The sequence below is a fragment of the Centroberyx gerrardi genome, chromosome 14 (assembly GCF_048128805.1).
Source record: "Centroberyx gerrardi isolate f3 chromosome 14, fCenGer3.hap1.cur.20231027, whole genome shotgun sequence".
NCBI classification, from domain to species: Eukaryota; Metazoa; Chordata; class Actinopteri; order Beryciformes; family Berycidae; genus Centroberyx; species Centroberyx gerrardi.
Window position 1 is genome coordinate 30,506,715 of NC_136010.1, and position 24,614 is coordinate 30,531,328.

Consider the following 24,614-nt stretch of genomic DNA (forward strand, 5'->3'; position numbering starts at 1 on the left):
AGTGTTTGGTCAATTTTGAGAGTTTTGCACAGAGCGGGAAACAAGTTTTCTGTGCTGTGCAAGGCCAAGGCACATTTACGCCTGGTGACTCTCCAGTCAGGTGAGACCACATGGAATGGGGATCTGGACCCATGGGGTGCACAGGGTTGTGACCCAACAATACTGTGGTTTAGGTCCTTTGATCATATGGGCACAACCTGAGCTTGATTTGGTTTGCTGGGGTTTTGCATCTGCATTTTACGATGAGAAAGAGTGGTTGATCGACTCTTATCACAGCACTTCACTGCAGGTTATCAGTGGGGCCACAGGACTCACCACTGAGTGTAGCAGGATGACTCCACCATGAAAGAGGGGGGTCAACCTCTTGATATCCCTACATGTAATTCGTCATAGTTAGTATTTAATAATTTTGATATTTTAGCATGTGTCTTCTCTATAGCTTTCAGATGGTAAATACTATTAGAAAATACTGTTCACACAACTCTTAAAAAGCCATTCTAGGACACAACTATTTACTGGATATTTGGTTTGTGGTTGACATTGCAATCTTTGGTTTGCTGTAAAACATGAACTCAAACCACCTGACCACCTGAGGGCACCACTGACTCTTGATGCTTTTAAAAGCGGCCTAAAAACCTTCCTTTTTAACAGAGCCTTTCATTAACTTTGGTGTTGGTTTTATTTCTTTGTTTTTATGCATTGTTTATAACCTTTTCCTTTTTAATCAGGCCTTTTTCCTTTGTGTTGCTTTTAATGATCTTTGCTGTTGGTTCATTTTATCTGTTTTTATGCACCTGTTTTTCCCATGGCGCAGCCGAGGGCATCACGAGGCAAATTCAGGTCAGGCAGTCAGTCAGTCAGTCAGTCAGGTAACGCTAAGTGAGATGATGCACTTCGTCAGATGGCCTCTAGAGGGCGTCTTTGACTGTGAGATGCAGTGTTTCCCATACAGAGGCACAAAATCAAAAGTTGGTCAGTGTATAGAAATGGATCTAAATCGATCTCTAATGCACCTGATGTGGGCATCGTGTCATGTCTGTAATTTGGAGATGTACAGAGAGCAGACCAGCAGCAGTTAGTAACGGGGATTTGCAGACAGTAACTCGTCTTCGCTGCCCTACAAACTTTAATGGTAGGCGACGTCATCTTGTGGCATTTAAGTAACGTTAGTGGAATTAGGTAATTTAACCATGTCACAGTGCTTCAGTGCATAGAATTAAACACACGTGCTGTGGGTCTGTACAGGATCTGTGATTGTTTACTCTGTAGCACTTTGAGATTTACTTGTAATGAAAAGTGCATTACAAATTAAATGTATTATTATTATTATTATTATTATTATTATTCAAATGTATCACTCACTTACATGCATGTGTGTTAAGGGTGAAAAAGTTGATCAGGATCAACCAAAGTCTACAGAAAGGCATGAACACTTCCAATTCGCACTGAAGTAATTCTTAGTTATTCCCGTATGATGTGAATGCAGCATAACTGAATTTGTCCCAGACAACCTACAGTGTGAGTTGACTTCAGCAGGTCAGCCCACTGGACATTGACCAAGTTTCACTTTCAATCTAGCTCACCTTGTTGGTTCAAGATACTGTAACAGCCTACACTAAAGTTCAAGGTCCAAATGACCACAATGCATAACTTCTGCTGACAGGGTAAGGTATTTGTACTAGCCAATAAGGAAATTAGCTCTATTTCTACAGCCAACAGCTGGCAGTCACAATTCTGCACACATGTAGTTGCCAAAAGAAAAAAAAGCAGGCCTATTTTTTTTCCCTTTATGTACAATAACAAGCCTACACAACTATTGCAGCACACAAACTCATCATGAACTTTTGGCTTTTTAAACACTGCAACCTCAGCATATGGAATGTGGTGAGGATTTCTAGCTTCAGACCTTAATATCACATATTGTTCTTGTCCTTCATAGTTATATTCAAGAACAAGCATTTGCCAGGCCTACATGCCATAAACTTTTAATGTTACTGCAGTTCAACTGCAATGTGGGTGTAAATAACAGTCATGTATTAGCATAGGGTGTGCCCTTAGGCTATTGAACATGTTACAACATCTCTAGCAGCCTACCAGGCAGTCAGTTGTGTCTAAAGGGATTCTTCCAACTCTGCATTCTTCCAAGTTTGTCTGAAATAAATCCCCTTCACGTTATATTGCATCAGAAAAAAACACTTTACCTAGGTTTCAATTGTAATTTCACTGATGACCTTCATAAGATAGTATTCTCTAGATTCATGGAGTTAGCTCACTGACTTTTTAACGTTTACACCAATAGTTTCATCAGTCTGTAATCCATTCCTGTGTCAACAGCCACATTCCAGGCTTAATGTGCAGTCAGTCATTAAAGGACTCACACAGGTCTGCTGTATAAAAGATGTTAAACTTCAAACATAAAGGGTCCCTTGGTACAACCAATAATGGTTACAACAGATGCCAATGGTTTAAACTGAATGCAACAGACAAATTGAGATTAAAAAATTACCCTGAGCCTATTTCTGACTGCAATAAAGCCATTCTAATCTACAGTTCATATGGCTAGAATTAGCCAATATCCTCTGTACAAAGCCATAGCCTACAATTAACTCCAGAAGAATAGCAAGGGGGTGATGGACATAAGTTAAATATTATACGCCACTTAATGCTACAACACACAACTCAGAGCATCAAAGGGCAGGGTTGTAAGTTTGACAGGCTAAAAAGGTTTCCATTAGGCCACATAGTAGTTTGTGCACTTAACCACCAAAGGTCAGATCTGGACTTTTGCAGTGACACACTGAACCATATGACATTGGCTAGGCCTAACTCTTTAACACAATTACGGGACAGGAAAACAATATTTCGTGTTCAGTGTCTGCTAGCCCGATAACGTTCCATTCTCTTGTATGGAGAGATCACACCATACTCCAGTCAGAAATCTGTAAATATTATGTTGCCTTACTTATCGTTAGAAACACAAACCTCAAAACACGTTAAATGTATAGGCTCCGAAGTATTAGATGACATTCTTTAATTAGGCACGTAGGCTATATAATTCACCAAGCCGCACTTAATTTCCATTAATTTTCAACTACAAAATTGGTTCGCCCGTTGCTCTCACAATCTTGTTCCACCATAACACACTGGGGAGGGCCTTTACCAGCAGTGGGAGCCGATTTAAAAGTTGAAATTCTACTGAACTTATAGGTGCTTCTTGGTGGATCACTTGTTTGCCGAATTTACCAGTGGAATGATTCGTAAAATGTCTTATATCATGTCCTGTAGGTTTGCCGATAAGCAAGCATTAAACTGTCCGATTTTTAAATGCTAAAATGTCTCTCGATGAGATGTATCGGTGCTAAACTATTCTTTACAAATTCAATCAAGGCGATCAAATAAATTAGAGTGAATATAGTCTCGTCTGTGTCGGCTGCCCAATACTCACTCCATCTGTTCTTGAAGTTAGTCAGCCCTGGTCCTCTTCTAATTCTCCTCGTCACCTCTCCACTCATTGCTGCTTAACTCCACAAACACTGTTTTTCTCTCAGATGTTTTTAGCAACAAAAACAACAACGGTAGTTTATCGTCTCCATTCCAGTACACATCCTGGCTCGCGCTCACCGTCGGTTCAATGTGTTCCCCAAAAGCTGAAACTGCTCGAGTTCTGCACTGTGCGTGCGCGCGTCCACGCGGTCCTATGCTGCATTTACATCATATGGGAAAGATGGTACATACAAATTTCCTATTAGAGAATACCGTTCATCTCAGTTTACAACTTCTAAATACCGTTCACCTCAGCTTTCAGCTGGTATAGGCATACTGCGAAATAGCCAACTGTTCACTTCAGCTTTCACTTGGTAAATTCTACTAAAAAATACGTTTTACTCAGTTTTCAGATGGTAAATGCTACTAGAAAATGCTCCTTTTTTCTTTTTATATTCGTTTAATCTATTGTTATAATATATGATTAATCGTGTACCTAGTTGGTTAAGTTAAAAGTTTAACATATGAAATATGTTTTCTGGCATGTCTGTGGAGAAAATAAATGAGAAATGTAGGGAGCACATGTGTCCTGGTGGCTTTAAAGGGGTTCTGTTTCATCTCGGTCAGCAGCCCACTTGGCCCATACAATTGTGTGTTGACCTTCATTCAACCAATATTACCTAGGTTATGATACGTTCTAACCGGTTCTAACTACCACATGAGCACTTCCAATTCATTGCTTTGAACAATCAAGACATACAGTTGGTTATTCCTGTAAGACATGAATGCAGCATTACTTCTCGCCCTGCGCTGCCTGTGCGCGTGAACAAGTCCATCGAAACTTGTGAGTCTCTATATGTAGGCCTAGTAAATGCACCTAACCTAGCACTTTAACACGGTATGCACTTTACTACGTGCTGGATAACTTACTGTTTTCTGGGTATTGTGCCATAAATGTAAATTATGTGTGTTGTATATTGCTGTTTACTGTTTTACTGTGTGTATATTGTGTGCTGCTATTGCATTGTTGTTGTAGGAGAGTGAACCAAGACAAATTCCTATCAACTATGTTGACATGGCAATAAAACTATTGAATCTTGAATCTTGAATCTAGTATATGGAAAAACAAATCTTATCTTATCTTATATCGTATCTTAATCTGAAAACAATGACACTTCTAGAGAGTACTTTACAGTTGGTCTTTCACCTATATGGGGTTTTGAAGGCTGATACAATTAGCGATATTTTTTTATTTGTTTCCCCCAGAATTTTGTCTTGGGAGGGTTGAAAAGCCTAAAATCGGTTTCACCCTATTTTCAGTAGTGACACTTTACAGAAGTGTTTCTTGATTGATCTACAGAAAATACTAAACTGTAACAAGCATGCATAAAACAATTGATGATAACGCTGAGTCCGCTGGCACAAAGAGGCTCCTGAAGGACTATTTGTTTTGAAACCTAATATGCTCACCCAACATGCTCAGTCACCCAACATGCTAAATACTGCAGAATTCCCTGAAAATGGACTTCCCTGAAATATATCCCATTTTCACAAGGAATTAATTCACTAAACCATAAGCAATGGCAAAGTCCCTGCATCTGATATCATTTGAAGTCATGTTTCAAGTCATGTTTATTTTATATATAAAATCTAAATACAATACTTTTGTTGTATGTATACATCATACTACACACAAACATACTCACGCCTATGGGCAATTTAGAGTCTTCAATTATCCTGACCTGTATGTCTTTGGACAGTGGGATGAAAATACGGGGAGAACATGCAAACTCCACACAGAAATGACCCAGGTGATTCAAACCCACATCCTTGTTGCTGTGAGGCAACAGACCCACCATGCCACCAAAACGTTCAACGGCCACTTTGCCACCAAAACTTCCATACCTGCTTATATCCATTACATTTCTAACATTTTTGATGTCTGATATTATTTGTTCAGTGTGATAAATTGTTAAACATACGTCACTAAACTTCAATCTTAGAGGGGAACACTGGTCCTGAATGCTCCCTGATGGGATTTTTTTTAGATTTGGATCAAATTGATCAAATTTGGATTCACTTAAATTAAGTGCCAATTGACACCCATGTTATTTTCTAACCTACCTGTCTTCCTCAGCTGGATCAGACCACTGTTTTGTTGTGAGGTACTCTCTTCATCTGGGACTCTCTCTAGCGTTAAAGGATGAAAGATGAGGTCAGAATAACATGAGGTCTGCAAAGTTTGATTTACCAATAGATATTATTGCAGATTGGTGCTCTTTATTATGGACAAGCAGTTCTTGGAGTAGAACTTCTGTGATTAGTGTTATGGTGGATTTGAAATAAGAGAAGTGGACTGACTGGGGATTATGGGAGTATGCTGTTTACCTTTTCTCCAGAATGTCTCTCGCACTGATGAGAAAGACTTCAACCCTCTCCACCTTGTAAATCCTTGTAAATCAGTCTCTTCGGGAATACTTTGCCTTTTAGCTGAAATTTCACATTGACATAATGAGTTCAACCTAAATAAAAGGTTAAATAAAACACAGGTATTGTAATCATAAATGAGAAGTAGACAGAAATGTTAGACATTTTAGATGACTGTAAAAGTATAGAAGGAAGGAAGATGGAAGGAAACCAGTCTCACTTTTGAGGCGAAGAGATGAAAACCTGAAACTCCTCTTTGGCTTGTTTGGAGACATCTCTCCCTCCATTGTCTGTGAGAAAAGGAAACAAAAATAACTGAAATGTAAAAGAAAAGGTAAATGATAAAAACCTATGAGTACAAGGAATACTAAGGATGTTTTTCTGTTGTCATTGCTTTCACAATATATTCCTATTGCAGTCTATGACTTAGAGAGGAGTTCCTGAGGGTATTTTATAGATTGGTCTGAGTCTATCAGACCTATGTGTGCAACTGTGCACAGACTCTTATTTCATACTGTATTGTCTTTACTTGGCTATAATTGTTTGTTTGCTCCGTTGTGAACTTTGAAACTCTGTATTTAATCTGTGTACACAGTCTCCAACCCAAACTACCAGGTAATACCAGTGTGATACCAGCTGAGGTTGTGAAATAGGGTTTCAAAGGTTATTCCCATACCACTTACTGTAGGCTGTTGTGGCTTTGAAGAGAACATTAGTAGGGGAGAGTGGGGTAAGATGAGCCCGTTTTTACTCAAAATGTTATCTTGGCAAGGAAAAATGACACAGAACTAAAACAAATGCTTCCACCCATATTTCAGGATGTTGACTTTCAAATTAACTGGTAAGACTGCACCTACATGAAAGAAGAATGAAAATACAACTTCTTAAATAAAAGTGGGCCCTTGGCTCAAGTGGGTAAATTGAGCCACTTGGGGGCAAACTGAGCCACTGAATTATTCATGTTGGAGTCTGGATAAAATACAAATAAACTAATTCTATGTCAAATGAGATTGAAGACAATGTTATTTTTTGGCTTATTTTTTCAATAGTTTTTCTCATAACATTAATAAAAAGTCTTGAAAATAAAAGATTCAGAGCCACATTTTTAAAGAAAATGGACATTGCTGCAAATTAAATGCAAATGTGTTTCTTAAACTGCAATCCAACAGCAACACACAGGCTTTGTGAACACTCTAGGCTATTAAACAACCATTTCAATATTCCCCAACAACTCAATATTCCATGACTTAAAGTTTTTTTATTGAGCAGAGCCCTAATAAAGCACATCATACATACTAATCAACACGAACTTAACTTATGAACATGGAAACAAAATATAACAGAGACTGTGATGTAATGTTTACAACCTTGTCTGTCTACTTAATTCTTGCATAACCCCTGGCTGTGAAGCCACACCTACTCAATATTCCATCTATCCAGGCTGCAGGGAAATACAAAATCAATTAAAGCTGCAAGCAGCGATGATCGGGTCCTTGCACCTTTTTGCACTTCGGGGTGTGCCGCAGCCGCGGCGTCGTTACTGGACACTGACCGGTCGACGCGGCTCTGAATTTTCAGTATAAAACATGTCATTTCCTTTTGCCAGTAGGTGGCGCTATGACTATGATTCCAATTTGGCCTGTAGATGCCTTCAGGCCGGGACTCTCATCAAACATGTGAAGTTTGGGGCAGATTTGACCACGTACAGCCGAGTTACAAACCACTTCCTGTTTTGCCAGTAGGTGGCGCCAAGACCATAACTGAATATTGGCCTGTAGATGTGCTCAGGCCGGGACACTTAGCAAACATGTGAAGTTTGGGGCAGATGTGACCATGTACAGTGGAGTTACAAAGCACTTCCTGTTTCGTGGCGAAACATGGAAATTTGACGCCTCGCCACGCCCACGCCGTTGGACGAAAAACTCAAGCCTTTACCAACTTTTCATCGTCAAGGTCTGTTATATACACTGTGCAAGTTTGAGGTGGATCCGATTAACCTCCTAGGAGGAGTTCGTTAAAGTATGACCCCTGTAAATGGCCAAAAATGCACAAAAATGCCAGAATAAATGCAAAATGGCTGACTTCCTGTTGGGTTTAGGTCATGGCACCTGTTGACGTTTTTTGTAAGTCTGGACATGATACATGTGCCTACAAAATTTCGTACATGTAGGTGAAATGTAGCGCGATGAGTATTTCGTTGAAATTTTGTAGGGGGCGCTATTGAGCCATTTTGCCACACCCATGTGCAAGACCCATAAAATATATAATTTTTCACCACTTCTGAGGCATGTGCAAATTTTCGCAACTATCCGAGCACCTTTAGCCCCTCAAAAATGCAATTCATTCGGCAGAAAAAGAATAATAATTCCTTGCATTACAATAGGGCCTCGCACCGGTCGGTGCTCGGGCCCTAATTAAGGGCCACACATTCTCATGGCACCTTAATTGAATTAGGTGTGCAAAAGTAGATTTGGAGCTAAAAATTGCAGGACAGGGGGTCCTTGAGGACTGGATTCATAAACACGGCTCTATATTGTTCAAGATACAAAACAGATAAATAAATTGCAGAGTTATTCATTAAAATGCTGTTGTTAATATCAGAAATCAACAAGGGGCACAGTTATTAATTAAAATATTATTGTTAATATCAGAAATCAAGGATGTAAGTTGAACAACTGGCTCAATTTACTCCTTGGCTTTTAGCTCAACTTACCCCATAGCCACCTTTTTGGAAAAAAATGGTCTACACACAGTCAGTTCACTGCTGACCTTTTACTAATTAATGAATGTGGTTTTAGTCCTTGGTAATAGACCAACATTTATTGTGTATATGTTTGAATGTAGCTAAATTGGTATTGAGACAACAGCCATTAAACAATGAATGCAAAAAATTAGTTTTTGTTGCAAAAAACAGCTTTATGAGCATAAATGTACTTACTACTTGTCCTATGTGGCTGGTTCCATTGCAGCCATGTTGAAATGGAAGACTCTTCCTAAATGCCTGGTCACGTAACACATATTGTTTATCATTGCTAGGATACAGGGGGTGGCTCAACTTACCCACTGGCTCATCTTACCCCGCTCTCCCCTACTCATGTTTTGCTGTGGTAGTTTTTAGTCTTAGATATTGGGTTCCTGACTTTTATTTGGCCAATGTACTGGAGACACATACTGTATGAGCATTATTGGCTTTGGCTGGGAAGACATGACCACTTATAGCTGCCATTTATAGCAAACCAAAATCACAGGACATTCATTTATTGAATGTATTTGTAAGGGACCATGTACAATGTAAAACACAAATATTACCATTTGCCAGATTTAGCTTAGAGCTAATTTTCAGTCCTTTGGCAGGTCACAATCGAAAACATACAATCCACACAAATACAAACATACAACAGTAATACTGATAATAGACACTAGACATTGCAGTGTACAAAATATAAAAACCAATACAAAGTGCATGTGCTTTCAAAATTAAGCCAGTTACAATTAGTAGTTGCATGTTTGTTTAGCTATAAGACAGATTTTGGCTGTAAAACTGCTAAAGGAACCAATGGCACGTCCAGGCCATTTTGACTGGGGTGGCCAAGGTGGGGCACAGACTCAAGCCAGGGTGGCAGTGAGTGTGGCATTTAGGAAGGATGTAGGCAGGTCCCACTGCTGTGTGGGTGTCGTTGTGTTGAAAGGACATGTGAAAGGGAAAGGGAAGTGATGAAAGGCCCAGGTTGAAAAAACCCCCCAGAATTATCCATAATGTTTTCAAGCATCACTATCTACTGTATGCATATAAAACAAGCACAGATCCTGTACAGACCCACGGCATGTGTTCAATTCTATGCACTGAAACACTTCAACACGGTTCATTAACGTTACTTAAATACCACGAGATACAAGATAATAATTGTAGGGCAGCAGAAGACGTTACACAGGTGAGTTTGGAGCAAATCGTGGAATGTTAAGTTTCACTTTTGTTATCGGCAGACTCTGTGGATTGAATACAATGCTGCTGGTCTGCTGTCTGTGCATCTCCACATGACAAACATGACGTGATGTGCGCATCAGAGATCGATTTAGATCAATTTCTATACACTGACCAACTTGATTTTGTGCCAGCCTCTGTATGGGAAACACAGCATCTCACAGTCAAAGACGCCCTCTAGAGGCCATCTGACGAAGTGCATCATCTCACTAAGCATCCCTGTCTGAGTGACTGACCTGAACTTTCCTCGTGATGACCACGGTTGTGCCGTTGGGAAAAATGTGGGCTACTAACATTACCTCTTGGTTTTCATCTTCAGGTGCTGCATTTATGTTTGCCACTCAGTTTGGTCACACTCAAGGGTAGCACATGGGGTGGCCAGTCAGATTTCAGGGGTGGCCCTTGCCATCCCAGGCCACCTAGACATGCCCCTGACTGCAACTCAATATGCAATATCAGCCGGAAATGTGTTCCATTGTTTAGTGTCCTTAACAGAAAACATGGACTGTCAAAAGCAGTGTGACGGAAGGCTACAGAGCAATCTCCTCTTGAGGAAGTTCTAGAGGATTTAGTGGTGCTCTCTGCTCACAAAGTGACATATTCACGTAGTGGAGGAGGGGTGAGATTGTGTAAAATCTTGAAAACAAGACACACATTTGAATAAAATCTAAAATTCTCAAAAACTCAAGAAGTTGTGCTTTTGAAGTATATTACAGTTTTTATCCAGTATTTTTAAAGTGTGTTTGTGTAAAGATTGCAGAGGTTTAATGACCGTTTCTCCAGCTTGATCCCAGATTATAGCACAGTAGAAAGTGAGAAAAAATCATAGCATGCATGAATATCTTGGCAGCATCCGCAGGAAAGACAGTTTCTAATTTGTTTAAAATTTGGTAAATTGTATTTGATAGTTTTTGTAATTTTTTTAATGTGTTCGTTAAAATTGAGATTAGATTCCAAGATGATGCTGAGATATTTGTAATCAGTAACTATGTCAACCTTTCCCCCCTGAATATGAATGTCTGCAAGAGGTAGTTGTTTTTGCTTTTTATAGAAAAACATTCCCACAGTCTTGCCAACATTCAGGCTGAGGCATGATTGATCAAGCCACTGTGTGATCTTTGTCATGGCCATAGTAATCTTTGAAGCTTGTTCTGCTGTTTTAGCATGTGTGTACACAACAGTGTCATTAGCGTACATTTGTACCTCCATCCTATAACATTGTTGTGGAAGATCATTTATATACAGACTAAATACCAAGGGATCCAGGACCGATCCTTAACTGCTTGAAAGCACGTTATTAACTTTAACACACTGTGTCCTATCTGATAAATATGAGGCCATCCATGACAGCGCTGCAGGGGAGAAATTAAACTTTTTAAGAAATTAAACAGTTTTGAGATGAGAACATTGTGATTAACTGTATCGAATGCTTTACGTAAATCTAACTACACCACCCTTGTCGAGCTTAGATTTTATTTTCTCTACAAGATAACAAGTGGCTGTTTCAGTGGAGTCGTTCGCTCTGAAGCCAAATTGCATATGATGTAGGGGGAAATTGGTTGTATTAAGATGTGTAGTCAATTGATCAGTCACAGCTCTTTTAGCAACTTTAGAAATGATTGGCAATATACTTATTGGTCTATAATTACTGGCTTCAGAGCGGTCTCCAGATTTAAAAACAGGAGTAACAATTGCCGATTTCCATGTATTAGGGAATATGTTCTGTTGTATAGATAGGTTAATCAGATGTGCAATGGGAGTCTTTGTATTTTTTTTTAATAAACATTGAGTCAAGACGAAATGCATCTTTGGCTTTTGAGCCTCTTAAGGAATTAATGATTTTGTTCACACGTGCCTCATTAATTGAAACCAAATAAAAAACTTGACAGTTATCATCATTTGGGATGATGTTGTGTTGTGTATGAATTTTTTGCCTAACTCCTGCACAGACTCCAAAAAGAAATTGTTAAGAATAGAGGCTGTAGAGTGATAGTCCTTAATTCGTTTCCCTTGTACCCTAAACTGTAAATCCCATGTAGATTTTGACACACTGCTGGGATGGTTGATATTTCTCCAGATCAGTTTACCATTTCCTTTTACCTCATTCATAATACTGATATATAAATGGGATTTAGCTATTCTCAGCCCTTTGAAAATCCTCATGTCTATATCTCATCTTGATTTTAATGCTTTTCTCAATGCTGAATCTCTCTTTTTAATCAATTTCCAATAATTGTCATTAAACCAGCGTATATACCGTTTACTCAGATTTATTCTGAACCTTCTTAGCAAATCTTTCACTTATGACATTAATTGTGGTTGTTAAGGTGTTACAGCCCTTTTCCAGATCATCAGAAGACATCAAATCATCCTAATTAAATCTATTTAATTAATTCTCAAACTCAGACTGCTTACACTTAGGTAGACACAGTTTAACTTCCCTGCTGTGGTAGTCTGAAATCTGTTTTTTGTCAACTTTCTTGCAATTAAAGTCAAATTGTGGTCTGATAGACCAGTTATCAGGTTATAAGATTTAGTTATTCTTTCTGGTTTGTTTGTAAATATCAGATCTAGCGGTGCACTTGAAGATTTTGCTATCCTTGTTGGGCTTCTTATTAACTGTTCTAGGTCATATTTGTTTGTAATTTATTTAAGTTTCTTATCTTCCCAATTTAGGTCCCCCATAAGAATTACTTCTTTATTATGATTGCACTCATAAAAACACTGACGGGAGTTGAATGTTGTAGCCAAGTTTCAGATAATCACAAAAAGCCAAGATTTGAGTCTGAAAGTAACTGTATCAATTCCTCGCTCTTTGAAACAATACTTCTGATGTTAAGGTATCCACAGAAGAGTTTCAGTTTCAAGACCCACAAGGCCTTCGTATGATTGATAGTTTGGAATATTTTCAGAAGTTTCCTTACAGCGAGTCAGGCACAAGAAGTTCGGGTCACTCACCACCATGGGGGAAATTACCTCCGCCATTCTTGGATAAAAGGCCAGGGTCTTGTGATCCACCAGGAGAGATAGTTGGTCCCGGGTTTAGGTGGATATCTCCTGAGAGCAGGAGCAATATGGTGAGCAGGAAAGCAGGTCATTTCTGAAATGATGTATAAGATCTCTGCTCTGCCTTGTTTGTTTTCGTATCCGTCTTGCAGGACAAAAGAGTAGATTGCATAGTAGCCCAGTGAGCTATGGCGCGCTGTTAATTTAGCACGCCATAGCTCGCACGTTAACAGGGTGGGTATTTTCAGGCAGTAGTCCTGTACTGAGCCAAAGATTTCCAGGCCATGTAGTGTGGTAATCCCAGATAAATAGAGTTGGCTTATATTGTCACGTTTTGTAATTAAAGGAAATGTTGTGGAGCATTGCAATATACTTGTTTCTACTTGTTTTTGTCTGACACATTTTCATATGAATAAATGTCTATTTTGCTACTCTTCATCATCAGCTGACATAGCATAATAATGATTCAACCTATAGCCAGTTCATGAAAACTTTTACATTTGCTGTTCTGAACACCCAGTGTGAGGTAGGTCTTTCCTGGGAAAAATGCTCTGCTGCCCAGGAAGTGATGAGTTTTATGTTTCTTGCTTGTTTGGAATAAATAGAATCTTCAACTGGGTAGTTTGTAATCTTGTGCTTTGTGCTGTGACTTAACCACTAGGCCAACTCCTTTTCTGTACACCAATAATAGGGAAACAAAACAAGGTTTTGTGTCAGTCCAACCTATCTTGAAAGCCTCAGAAATTTTTTTATACCTGTATTAGTGTCCCCCATCAATCAACCAATCACAGACATATCCATTGAGCTCATTGAGTGCACTGGCGAATCAGAGGCATTCACATTATAGCATTTATCAATACACAGGATATGATGTTAATATCCCTTGTGCCATAATCTAAGGTGAGCATTCCTATGGCGGCCCAATTCAGAGTTTAACAGAATGATACACTACCATACCAATGAGTACCATAGAAAACATCAGGCTACACCGTCATAAATCTACAGCACCATAAGACAGGCAGCGACATTCACCAGCTACCTACTCTAGTTTCTAGTTACAGGGTGAGTGTAGGCAAATCATTGGGGTTATCAAGTGGGCACCCTCCTTCACCGATGTTTTGTTGAATTAGGCCCACGACACCTCAAGAAGGCTCAACAGTGTATTCCAGCGTCCCAGAAACACCCCCCTCTTTGCCCAGACTCAGCAGACCCAAGTCCACTACACTGCTGCTGCTGTCACCTGCACCTTGTTATCAACAACACTACATTACACTACACACTACCATCAATATCCCTTTCTATTCAGCGCATTAAGTTACACACTACATCTAAACCCTACCAAGTCACACACTATGAAAGTTACATCCTACACTTGCCCAAGCAGAGAGCAGATACCGACCAACTCAGCAGTCCGCATATCCACATTGTATCTGCTTAGGCAAAACTAAGTCTGACTGGCCCTGCTGGCTTGTCTGGCAGCTTCTTAATGAATGCCAGGGCCCGCTCAGCTGTCCAGCCACCCTCAAAGTCACACGATTAAGGCCCTAGTAGGCTACCTCAATATTTCTACTAGACTCTTAGGCCCTGTTTATAAATTGTATTACCAAACAAGTGTGCAAACAAATTCTGACTCACTAATGTTCACTCATGCTACCAAGCTAATGCTAACAAGCTAATGCTAGCACAAGTCTAACCCAGACATGCTACCAAGCCAATGCTAACACAAGGCCTACACAAGAATGCTACTAAGCTAATGCTAACACCAGACTAACTCAAGCATGCTACCAAGCTAATGCTGGTACAAGGCTAACCCAAGCATGTTATCAAGCCAATGCTGAAACATTGTTACCAAGCTAATGTTAGTACAAGGCTAACTTAGATAAGCTATCTACCTACTTTGTGCGCCAGTTAGCATGTTTCCTTCTCATCCACAACCATTCACTAGCACCCATGGCTGCTTCTGGCATAATCTTAACTGCCTGCTTTAAACTCTGCCCACGGATGCCTAATTCACCAAGAAGTGCTAATGTTGATCTGCCTACAAATCCTCTGCAACCCACCTGAACAGGCTTCAATCGTACATTCAAACCTCTGCTGCACCTCAGCTGCCAGATTAGAATACTTGAGCATCTTCCTTTCATAAGCCTCATCTACTGCATCTTCCCATGGCACTGTAAGCTCCACAAAATACACAATCCATTCTGACTCTGACCATAACACCAAGTCTGGTCTTAAATTTGAGCTGACTATCTCTCTGGGGATCACAAGGGCTGATCAAAACCAAGAACGCCAAGTCGTTACTTGTGTCCTTGTGGAGAACGTTCTTCCCAGTTGTCTTGGGGAGAACGATCTTCTCATCAAAGTATGCACAGAGAAGCTTCCTTGCAATTTGAGATGGACTGTGTGCTTCACATCGCGCGCGTGATTAATTAAGACACACCTGTTAATTTTCCCAGCTGTTAACCGGCTCTGTACTGTAGACTACAGTGCTGCTCGCCGTTGTCGCAATGAATCTTGGGGCTTCCAATTCATTCTCGTCGGTCAAGTCACCATCCGATGCATCCTCGATATTTTGAGGTTGGCAAGGAAAAGTCCTGTTGTTCTTTTGTTTTGGAATCGTACTTCGGCGCTTAGATATTATGTAAAACGCGTCACGGAGGACACAAGAACGCGTATTGATAATCAGCCAAGCTGTTTCTCTAAATCCACTGCCATTTGCCAATGTCGCCCTGCCCCTAGCCCCGCCCCTAGCTGTCCTGCGACCTGCCTGCCTAAAATGGTTTCCTTCCTGGTCTTTTCTCCCTCTCTGACAAACTTAATCTTAGTACCCTCTTTCCTATCAGGCAATGAATTTATCTCTAATCGCTTACCCTCAATTGCTGCTGCTAGGCACCTAAGCACTTGATAATGTCTCCTGGTGTATCTTCCCTGAGACAAACTTACAACCTGATAGTATATGCCTAAGTGTAGCTATGCCTGAACACAGTGGGCAGGCAGGATCCTCACCTACCCATTGGCTAAGATTCTGGGGTGAGGGTAACACATCATAAGTAGCATCTATGATGAATTTTATGCGGTTTGCCTCCATCCCCCATAGCTCTCTCCAGCTGAGTTTCTTATTTTCTACACTCTCCCACTTCATCCACTGGCCCTGCTTTGCCTGAGACACTGCCTTGGCACACCTTGCTGACTCCTGTTGATGTATCTGATCATCTTTCTCCTCTCTAATGAAGTTGCCTTACTCCATAACGGTTGCCCTATCCCCAGGCCTAAGCCCCCTCACCCTTGTTGCACCTGCCCTACAATATCCTTATGTCTTAGAGCTGACTGCGCCTCTTGCACTGCCTCTCTTGGGTTTCATTTCCGCCCTGCTAACACAGGAGGTGCCGCTCTCCTGACTATTGGATCCTTAGATTCTGTCAGTATCTTACCTTTGCACATTTAAACTCCTCTGCTAGGCTAGATATAGGTAGTTCCAGAATTCCTTTCCCATACAAAGCTACACTACTAAGACAGCGTGGAACTCCAAGCCATTTCCTGACATATGAGCTGACCAGTCTCTAGTGTTGTAGTACTCGAGATCGGTCTTGGTCTCGAGACCGGTCTCGAGACCACATTTTGAAGGTCTCGGTCTCGTCTCGGAATCGACTGCATTTTTACTCGGTCTTGACTCGGTCTCGGACAAGCAGGACTCGGAATTTTATTTCAAGACCAGTCAAGACCACAACCGCAGTGACATCATTACCTGCCTGTGTATTGTCTGATTTTTTATTTTTTTATTTTTACTGTGATTGGATGTAAAACTCCCCCCTTCAATTGCAACCAATAACTTTGCTTATTTTAAGTTTGAACATTTTACCGCTCTGCCACCCTGACACCCCCCCCTCACGTGCCAAGGAAGAGAACACAAGGAGACAAGGGAGAGAGCAGTGCGCCATCTATGGCTGCAGAGATGTCGTCCAAATCGTCAATCATACGATTTGCTTATACAAAACACAAAGAGTTTCTTTGCAAAACAAGTGGTAAGAAAAAACACTCAGCAGAATGTAAGATCTGTAAAGTAACCTTCACTGAGACGGCTGGGACCACATCCAACTTTTATCGTCATCTTGAACGAAAACATAAGGAAAGGTAAGTGTCAAGCTAGCAAAGCTAGCTAGCAACACAACGTTAATGTAGTTATTATTTATTAATTAACGTTATATAGCATTATGTGCCCTGTCTCTTCTTTGTTTACCACAAGCAAAAACTTAACACATGACCAACAATTTCTCAGCGCTTGCCCTCTTTTGTCAGAAGCTACGTTACATCCCACTAGTAGTTAACGTTAGCTTGCAAATAACCTAACTTAGCTAACATTATGACAACTCTCCCCCGCATCCCCATGACTCCAATAACTAAGAGATTCGGCGAATGTGTATATTGTATATAATATATATTACCAATGTATATTCAATCATAGTTTTATCCACAACAGACAAGGGTGAGAGGTGAATAGCTGTCTCGTTTTAGCTCAGAAGCAGATCGCCGACAGAATAGCAGCAAAAAACTACATAGGCATTGATTTCTAGTGATGTTAAGTCACATAGATAAAATGCCAGTCAATTTTTATTATCAACGGTAGATTACGCTCCTCTGGCAAGTTCTGTGTGCTTGTGGTTTAATTTGGTGTGGCAGTTTTCAGGCATGTATTGCTGCCTTTTGCCATGTCTCACCGCTCTCTCACTTGGGCGAGAGACCTAACGTTAGAGGTTTGAATGCACAAAGAGAGGAGAGCGTATAATGCATTTGACAGCTCCTTTATGTTTTATGGAAAACTGTGTTCCACTTATTTTGGCCAGTGAGTGTATATAATGTAATCATGTCATTGCAAAGTGAACTATCTAACCCTTTAAATCTAACGTAACCATTTTTTGTTTGTTTGTTTTTGTGTTTTTCAGATACTTTGATCTTGGAGGTGGAGAACATCATGGAGAGTGGAGATACAACTGACTCAGGGGCCACTGATGTGGATCCAGCCAATGACTCGCCACCAGCCAAATGCCCACGCCTTCTGTCCCGCTACAAGGCCCACAAGAAGCGTAGCTCAGGCCAGAATTCAAGTATTGTAACACAGATCAGCAAATACTTTGATGTCATCCAGGACTCTGACATTGACAATGCACTTGTCTTCTGGGAAAAATACCACGACAGATTCCCACAACTCCACATGTTGGCACTGAAGGTGCTGTCAGTCCCTGCCTCCTCAGCACCAGTGGAGAGGGTTTTCAGTCGAGGAGGCATTATAATGAGACCCCACCGAGCACGTTTAGGTCACAGAATGTTGCAATCTCTCATGTTTCTAAAATGCAACCAAACTCTAATTTAAATTAATTTCCCATTTTGCCATGTTTGTTGTGAAGAATAATTTCCAGCTGTAGAGTAATATTACCAAGGTTAGAGTCATACTGCCTCGCCACTTTTGGCATGCATCATACTGAAAAATGTCAAAAAAAAAAATTAAAATCTAGTATATCTGTATTTTGGTTCATTACAGACTCACCTTTCAAGTGTAGATATGTTCTTCATACATTGATTGTGACAGCAGTTATTGGTTGCTACTTTTGAAGGCACCATATGTCAACTTATTTTCCACTGTGAAATTATTTTCTACTGCAGGCCAACAGGCTTTACATTTCAAATAAATATGTTTTTCAATATAACCACTATAGACTCATGCTTCGGTTGATTAACAGCACACTCCCACATACAGATCATATACTGTATCATCATACAGGTTATTACTTATTGAATAATTTAGCAATCAGTGGCTGATGTGACAATTTGGGGGAGTCATAATTTAGCAGCAGTAAGGTGTTTTTACACTTCTGTTTCATTCTGCCCACTGTGTTGAGCCTTTCTGAAGGTCAGTGATATGGAATTGCAGTGTTTCAGATCAAAGGATTGCCTTCTGTCACTGAGTATATTCTGTACATCCATTTGTGTTTTACTAAAATTGCTAAATAATGCTTTCTTTCGTTGGGAATTTTAACAGAGGAATGGTGTAAATGTCAAGCCAACACTATGATTACAGTCATGGTCTTGAAAACGGTCTCGCATTGGTCTGGTCTCGGTCTTGACTCGGTCTCACCCCCCCTCGGTCTTGGTCTTGACTCAGTCTCGCCCCCTCAAAGTCTTGGTCTTGACTCGGACTTGATATGCTCTGGTCTTGGTCTTGACTCGGTCTCGGTTTAGGTGGTCTCGACTACAACACTACCAGTCTCTCCAACTTCTGTACCCTTGACAGTGGTATCTCATTTACTGTCAGGGGCCACATTAGCCAAGGCAATAGGCCAAACTGCAAACACCACAACTTTAGCTTGCCTGGTAACCTTGATCTCTCTATGTCCTGAATACCTCCAACTAGCTGCTGCCGTATCTCCTGAACCTGCTCCCTATCACTCAGATTTGTATCATACCACCTTCCTAGGCTTTTGACATGCTTCTCTAGAACTGTTGGTATAGCTTCCTCATCTATGACCAATCCCAAGCCATGCTGCTGAACCTACATGAGCATCTTTTAAACCTGCAATAAGCGATATCAGACCTTATAACCAATCGTGATACTAACGTGTGCTATTTGGAGACAGAAACGGATTGGCCATCTGGAAGTTCTGGAGATGTCCAGAACGGCCGCTTTTTCCGGGACGACCACCGGCGGCTGGCCTGGCCCGGCCCATTCAGCCACGCACACATTGCTAAGATGCTAAGACATGTCATTCATGGTTTTGGATGTTATGTGTTTACGTGACAGTTGCAACCTGTTATCCTTGCCTCTCATAAAATTTGACACGGCAAAACAGCCGCGCAAGCAGGGCGTCTATCGGTTGCCATGGTGATGACTGCTTCCAATTCTTCCCTCCACAGCTGCGAGTGTAGCTTGATTTGGAGTGACACTTGGTGGTGAAGTGGTAGTGGTAGGGGCTGGTTTGTGATTGGGCCAAAGCCAACATATAGAGCAAAAAACGCAAAGGAAAGGGTGGTGCTTAAAAAATATGTGATAAAAAGCTGAAGTCACTGGAGAATGCCCTCATGGGTGTGTCCTCATCTCTCAGTGAGTATTCTAGTTAAACTACAATAAAATAAAAATGAAAGCTACTGAATGGTCCTGGAGTAGCATCGTTCCGGTGCGGAATTTGACAACAAGCTTTAGAAAAGAGGTGAAAACAGCAACACAGCTGGCCCGCGTGCCTAGATATTGGTTTATATCATTATGTCTCAATGAAATCTCCAAATAGCACATGTTAGTTTCAGGATTGGTTATAAGGTCTGATATCGCTTATTGCAGGTTTAATTACAATTCTATTAATCAAAATTATAATCGCAATTACAATGTCAAAGGAATTAATGGGCAATTATCATTTTTGTGTATTTGCTGGATTTATTTTTTTCTTCGCTAAAAGTGTCTGCAGCTCAGAAACCGCAGGTTATTCAAAATCAGTTTTTTTCCAATAGGCTCTCTCAATTTTTGTCCTATTTGTGCCAAAATCAGAATCAAAATCAGTAGACAGCTTCAGGGGACTGAGATACACAAACCTATGATAAACCAGCCCAATCACATAAACCATTTTAACAAATGAATTTGCAAAAAATCATGGCAAACTTCATAATTGGCCAGAACTCCATGGCAGTTTGTTCAATCATTGTGAAACATGGTAGACATGTTAACCTAAGTGATTTAATAAGTTGATCACATACAATAAATAAGTAATCAGTCAAACTGCATCATATCCATCATATCAGAGGTGGATGACTGGACAAGACCCCATTTTTTGTAAAAGGACAATATTGGCCCCATATATTGATCTAACCCAAATATACACCCCCTCATCACAATACAAGTACACATAGATGGTATTTTAAGCTTCTAGGAACTTTCTGATGGAATATCGGTGTGTGTTTTAGGCCAGCACCCTCCCTCAGGGTTTATGCTTCACTTTAGAGACCAGATGGGTGTAGCTAGCGACTGATCACACCTGTAAAAGCTTTGTCCATTTAGGTTGTTTTTAGGCTTACTACATCACAAACAGACATATTTATGACAGTAATGCAGTGAGTTGCCCTCACTTATCTATTCAGCTTCAATAAACTGTAGTGGAATTTCACCCTGAAGGTCATTTTAAGAACAATGCACAGATATTTTCTACCATATTATTACTTTCCTATAGCTGTATTAAAAGTACCATAACTCATTTCAGGAGAAATGTTTTGAAATCTTTTAATTTAATTCAGTTCTTAATTAAAAGGCATTAAAACCTTTCATCACATTTCGTACCATATTCTGAAGCACGTACATCAAGTCTCCACCTGCCCTAGCTCTGGTATTAATGTCACAATAGCAATCATAGTTATGATGAATCACATAAACTTTATGTATTGGCACTGAGGAGAGAAGCTACAACAGCTAGGAAACAGACCAAAGACCGAAAAGGTAACGTTAGGTGCGAGTGAAACTCTTTCAGCAGGGCTTTTCAGTTTGTGTGTATGACTAGGAGTGTAAACAGGGAAGTAGAGGAGATTCACATGACCCGCTTCATTTTACAGGTCCAGAACCATGTAAATACATATGAATTACTATTGAATTGTAGAAAATAGACTTGCTTCATTTTACAGGTCTGGTACCATGTAAATACCGGTAAATACATATGAATTACTACTGAATTGTAGAAAATAGACCCGCTTCATTTTACAGGTCCGGTACTATGTAAATACATATGAACGCAAATATGTTGTTGCATAGTTATTTTTTTGTTAATGAACAGTTCATACGTTGTTAGTAATTAACAGTGCAATAACTAAATGGTAAGTTAGTCCAGTTAGACAATAACATAATTTAAGATCAAATAACACAGCCACGTTATTGTGTAAAAATTGGTTACATCAGTTTTTGTATCTTGGTCTTCATGGTATCCATTTTTGTGTCAATAGGTCAAAAACTGAAGAAGCCTACTATAAACTGTTTTTACAAAGTTCAAAATACCTGAAAATCTAATATTGTGGACCTTCATGGTTCCACAGGCAAATCTGTAGAACAAGAATAGCTGGATGTGTGTGTAAAGTTTCATGTTTCTGTGTTTAAAAAAGAAGCTAAGTTCACACTGTATCTGTAAGCAGTATGGTGGTTATGCTCTTACCACAGGAAATGAAAGTGAAGTTGTGTGAATTGACAGTAGCTTGTCAAAATCAAACAGTTCCCTATCTTTACATTTCAACTATACTTCTTCATAGGAAAATATTACATTTGAACAAGAGAGAACAATGATATGGACAAGATCTTTCTATATCCTAGCTCTGGTTTTCTGTTCCCATTTTCCACCTATGAAATATTACTCCTTAGTTTCTACCCCTAGTTTTTTTCTCTTCTACTTTAGATGTAGATATCAGTGAACTTATTTTGCCAATCTCTAAAGTTTAATTCCTTAAGTTGAATTCAGTCAGTATGAGAATGGCAATTGAATCACAGTCGATCCTATTCAAACAAGTGGTGCAACCTTGAACTGACAACACAAAGATCATGGTTCACGGAAATAACACACTCACCAAGTGTTGCGATGTCTCGTCCATTTGTCTGAGTGCAATATATTCACTGTGCTTTACATACACTATATCCACTATATCTACTCACACACGCACTCGCACACTACTGCTAATGTGAGCACGACTTTGATTATTTTGTCCATGAGTACAAAATGTCCAGATTAAAACTCTCCAATTCAGTCTTTCTCAACCTGTAACCCTCTCTTCTCTTTTTCTCTTTCACTGTCTATTCTGTGTGTGTATCTAGCAGTGTTATCAGTAACAGCAATGAGGCTGCAAGTGCACATGTATGAGGAAGTGTGCAGTTGACGGACTTCAGCCTTAAACCCACAACCGGAACTTCCTCTTGCAGTGTAAAACCAAGAACAGTGTACTCACTGAGACAAATGGTGTGTGTGTGTGTCTGTGTGCGCGCGCATATGTGTGAGATGTGTATGAAGAATGGTTGGATGCTGTGCTCCTAGTTTACACCCTATTCATCTGCTTCTTAAACCAGTTGAAGCCAATTTATTCATATGAATTTGAGAGATACAATGAGACATTTTGCTCCCACACAAGTAAACTATGTGGGAAATCCTGAATACTTCTAATTTTAGAGAAGACATTTAGGGTTCAATCCAAAAATATCGGTATCAGCCTTCAAAAACCCTAGCCACAGCGGAGTATACATGCTGCAGTTTTCTGTCATCATGCAAACATCAATGTTTACTGTGCTTATAGTTAATAGTGTTAGTAACATCATGTTAATAGTGTAGTCATTTAGATTTCTCAAATTGTATAAAAGCATAGAGAGGAGGAATGAAAACCTGACGACTCTGGGGTCAGCTGCAGTTGCGGAGACCAACCGCAGTTTTAGACCAGCAGTTCTAGACCAGCAGTTCTAGACCTGCAGTTTTAGACGACGCATGCGCAGAGCTCCGTGAAGTAGGGCAACGCTGGAGCATCTTCATCGGGGAAATATTCGAGAAGTAGCGAGCTGCAGCCGCGGAGGGGAACTAGTTATCAAAAACGCTCCTCATTAAAAGTTGTTTTTAAAAATAAATAATTGTTCATGTTTTATTCCCAATACATTTTGGGAAAAACTGGTGGACTGGTTTGTGTCAAGGGGTGTTTTTTTTTTTAAATGTCACAAAAAAATTCCTTTGTGTGTGCTTTTGGAAAATACTAACTCTGAAATCCTTATTGTAATTATTACAGCCTAGCAAAACTCACAATTAATCAAGCAAAGGTTTTGAAAGATGCGCTCTTGAAATCCCACCTCAAAGGCTGTTTTAACCAATGTAGGTTGTATATAGGCTTTTGTACTTTGCATATGACTGTATACAGCTGTAGCCTACAGTCATGCTGTTCTTACACAAAAAAAACTAGTCTATGCCTTATATAGGGTTAGGGTTAAATTGAAATATTCAATTAACAGTGCAAAATACTGATATTAGATTATTATTATTATTATTAGATTGTTTTCCTTTAACACAAACAACAACAAAAACAGTTTAATGGGTTTATTTATTTATTTATTTATGGTTATTGTGGGGTGATGTCCCGGGAAAGCCACCGGACAATCCCGACTTCTTTTTCTGTGAGAAGAAATAACAAAAAACAGAAACAACATTTTACAACCATAGAATAGAAAGTCGTGCTAAAAACTGAATGCAAACTTAGGTAACTGCAAATGTGACAGATAACAGATATTACCGTGTAAGCAAGTTACAGCTTTAAAAATGATTTACATATATTTAGGCTACTAGCGAATGTTACAACACTGCATTTCCAAATTTACATTGAATAATGCTGCTCTTTGTCATTTTAAACTCCATCTCCATAAGTAACGTCGCTTACCGTCCGCTTCAACGCCACTTTCACTTCTGTCTGAATCAAGCCCCCAGGAACAGCTCTGGGCTGTGCGGCGATTTTGGTCAAAATGGAGTCTTTGAATTATCAATTTTTAAATCATTGGGTCCATTTTTCTTTGGAAGCCACCAAGAGCCGTATAAAGCTGTATTTTCTGGAGCTCCGTGAACGCGCCTCTAGGCCACGGGAACGCTCCGTGCGCATTCACAGCTTCTACTTCCACTGTTGACAAGCTATACAGCTAGCTGATGGTTAGCGGAGGCTTTTAGCTGTATGTGATCAAACTAGA

General features: G+C 39.9%; 1 protein-coding gene across 3 annotated transcripts in view; it reads right to left on the minus strand.

The window, feature by feature from the left end:
* dennd2da (DENN/MADD domain containing 2Da) overlaps window positions 1-22,722 on the minus strand; it is a 53,335-nt gene extending 30,613 nt beyond the window's left edge. For 2 of the 3 annotated variants that reach the window (XM_078288232.1, XM_078288231.1), the window contains exon 1: window positions 3,446-3,639. In XM_078288232.1, coding sequence (XP_078144358.1) covers window positions 3,446-3,512 — 67 coding nt within the window. In that variant the 5' untranslated portion in view covers window positions 3,513-3,639. Of the gene's footprint in view, window positions 1-3,445; window positions 3,640-5,607; window positions 5,674-5,871; window positions 5,974-6,130; window positions 6,201-22,477 lie in introns of those variants that run through there. The other variant, XM_071901040.2, reaches the window with a different exon arrangement.
* Window positions 22,723-24,614: the final 1,892 nt, after the last annotated feature.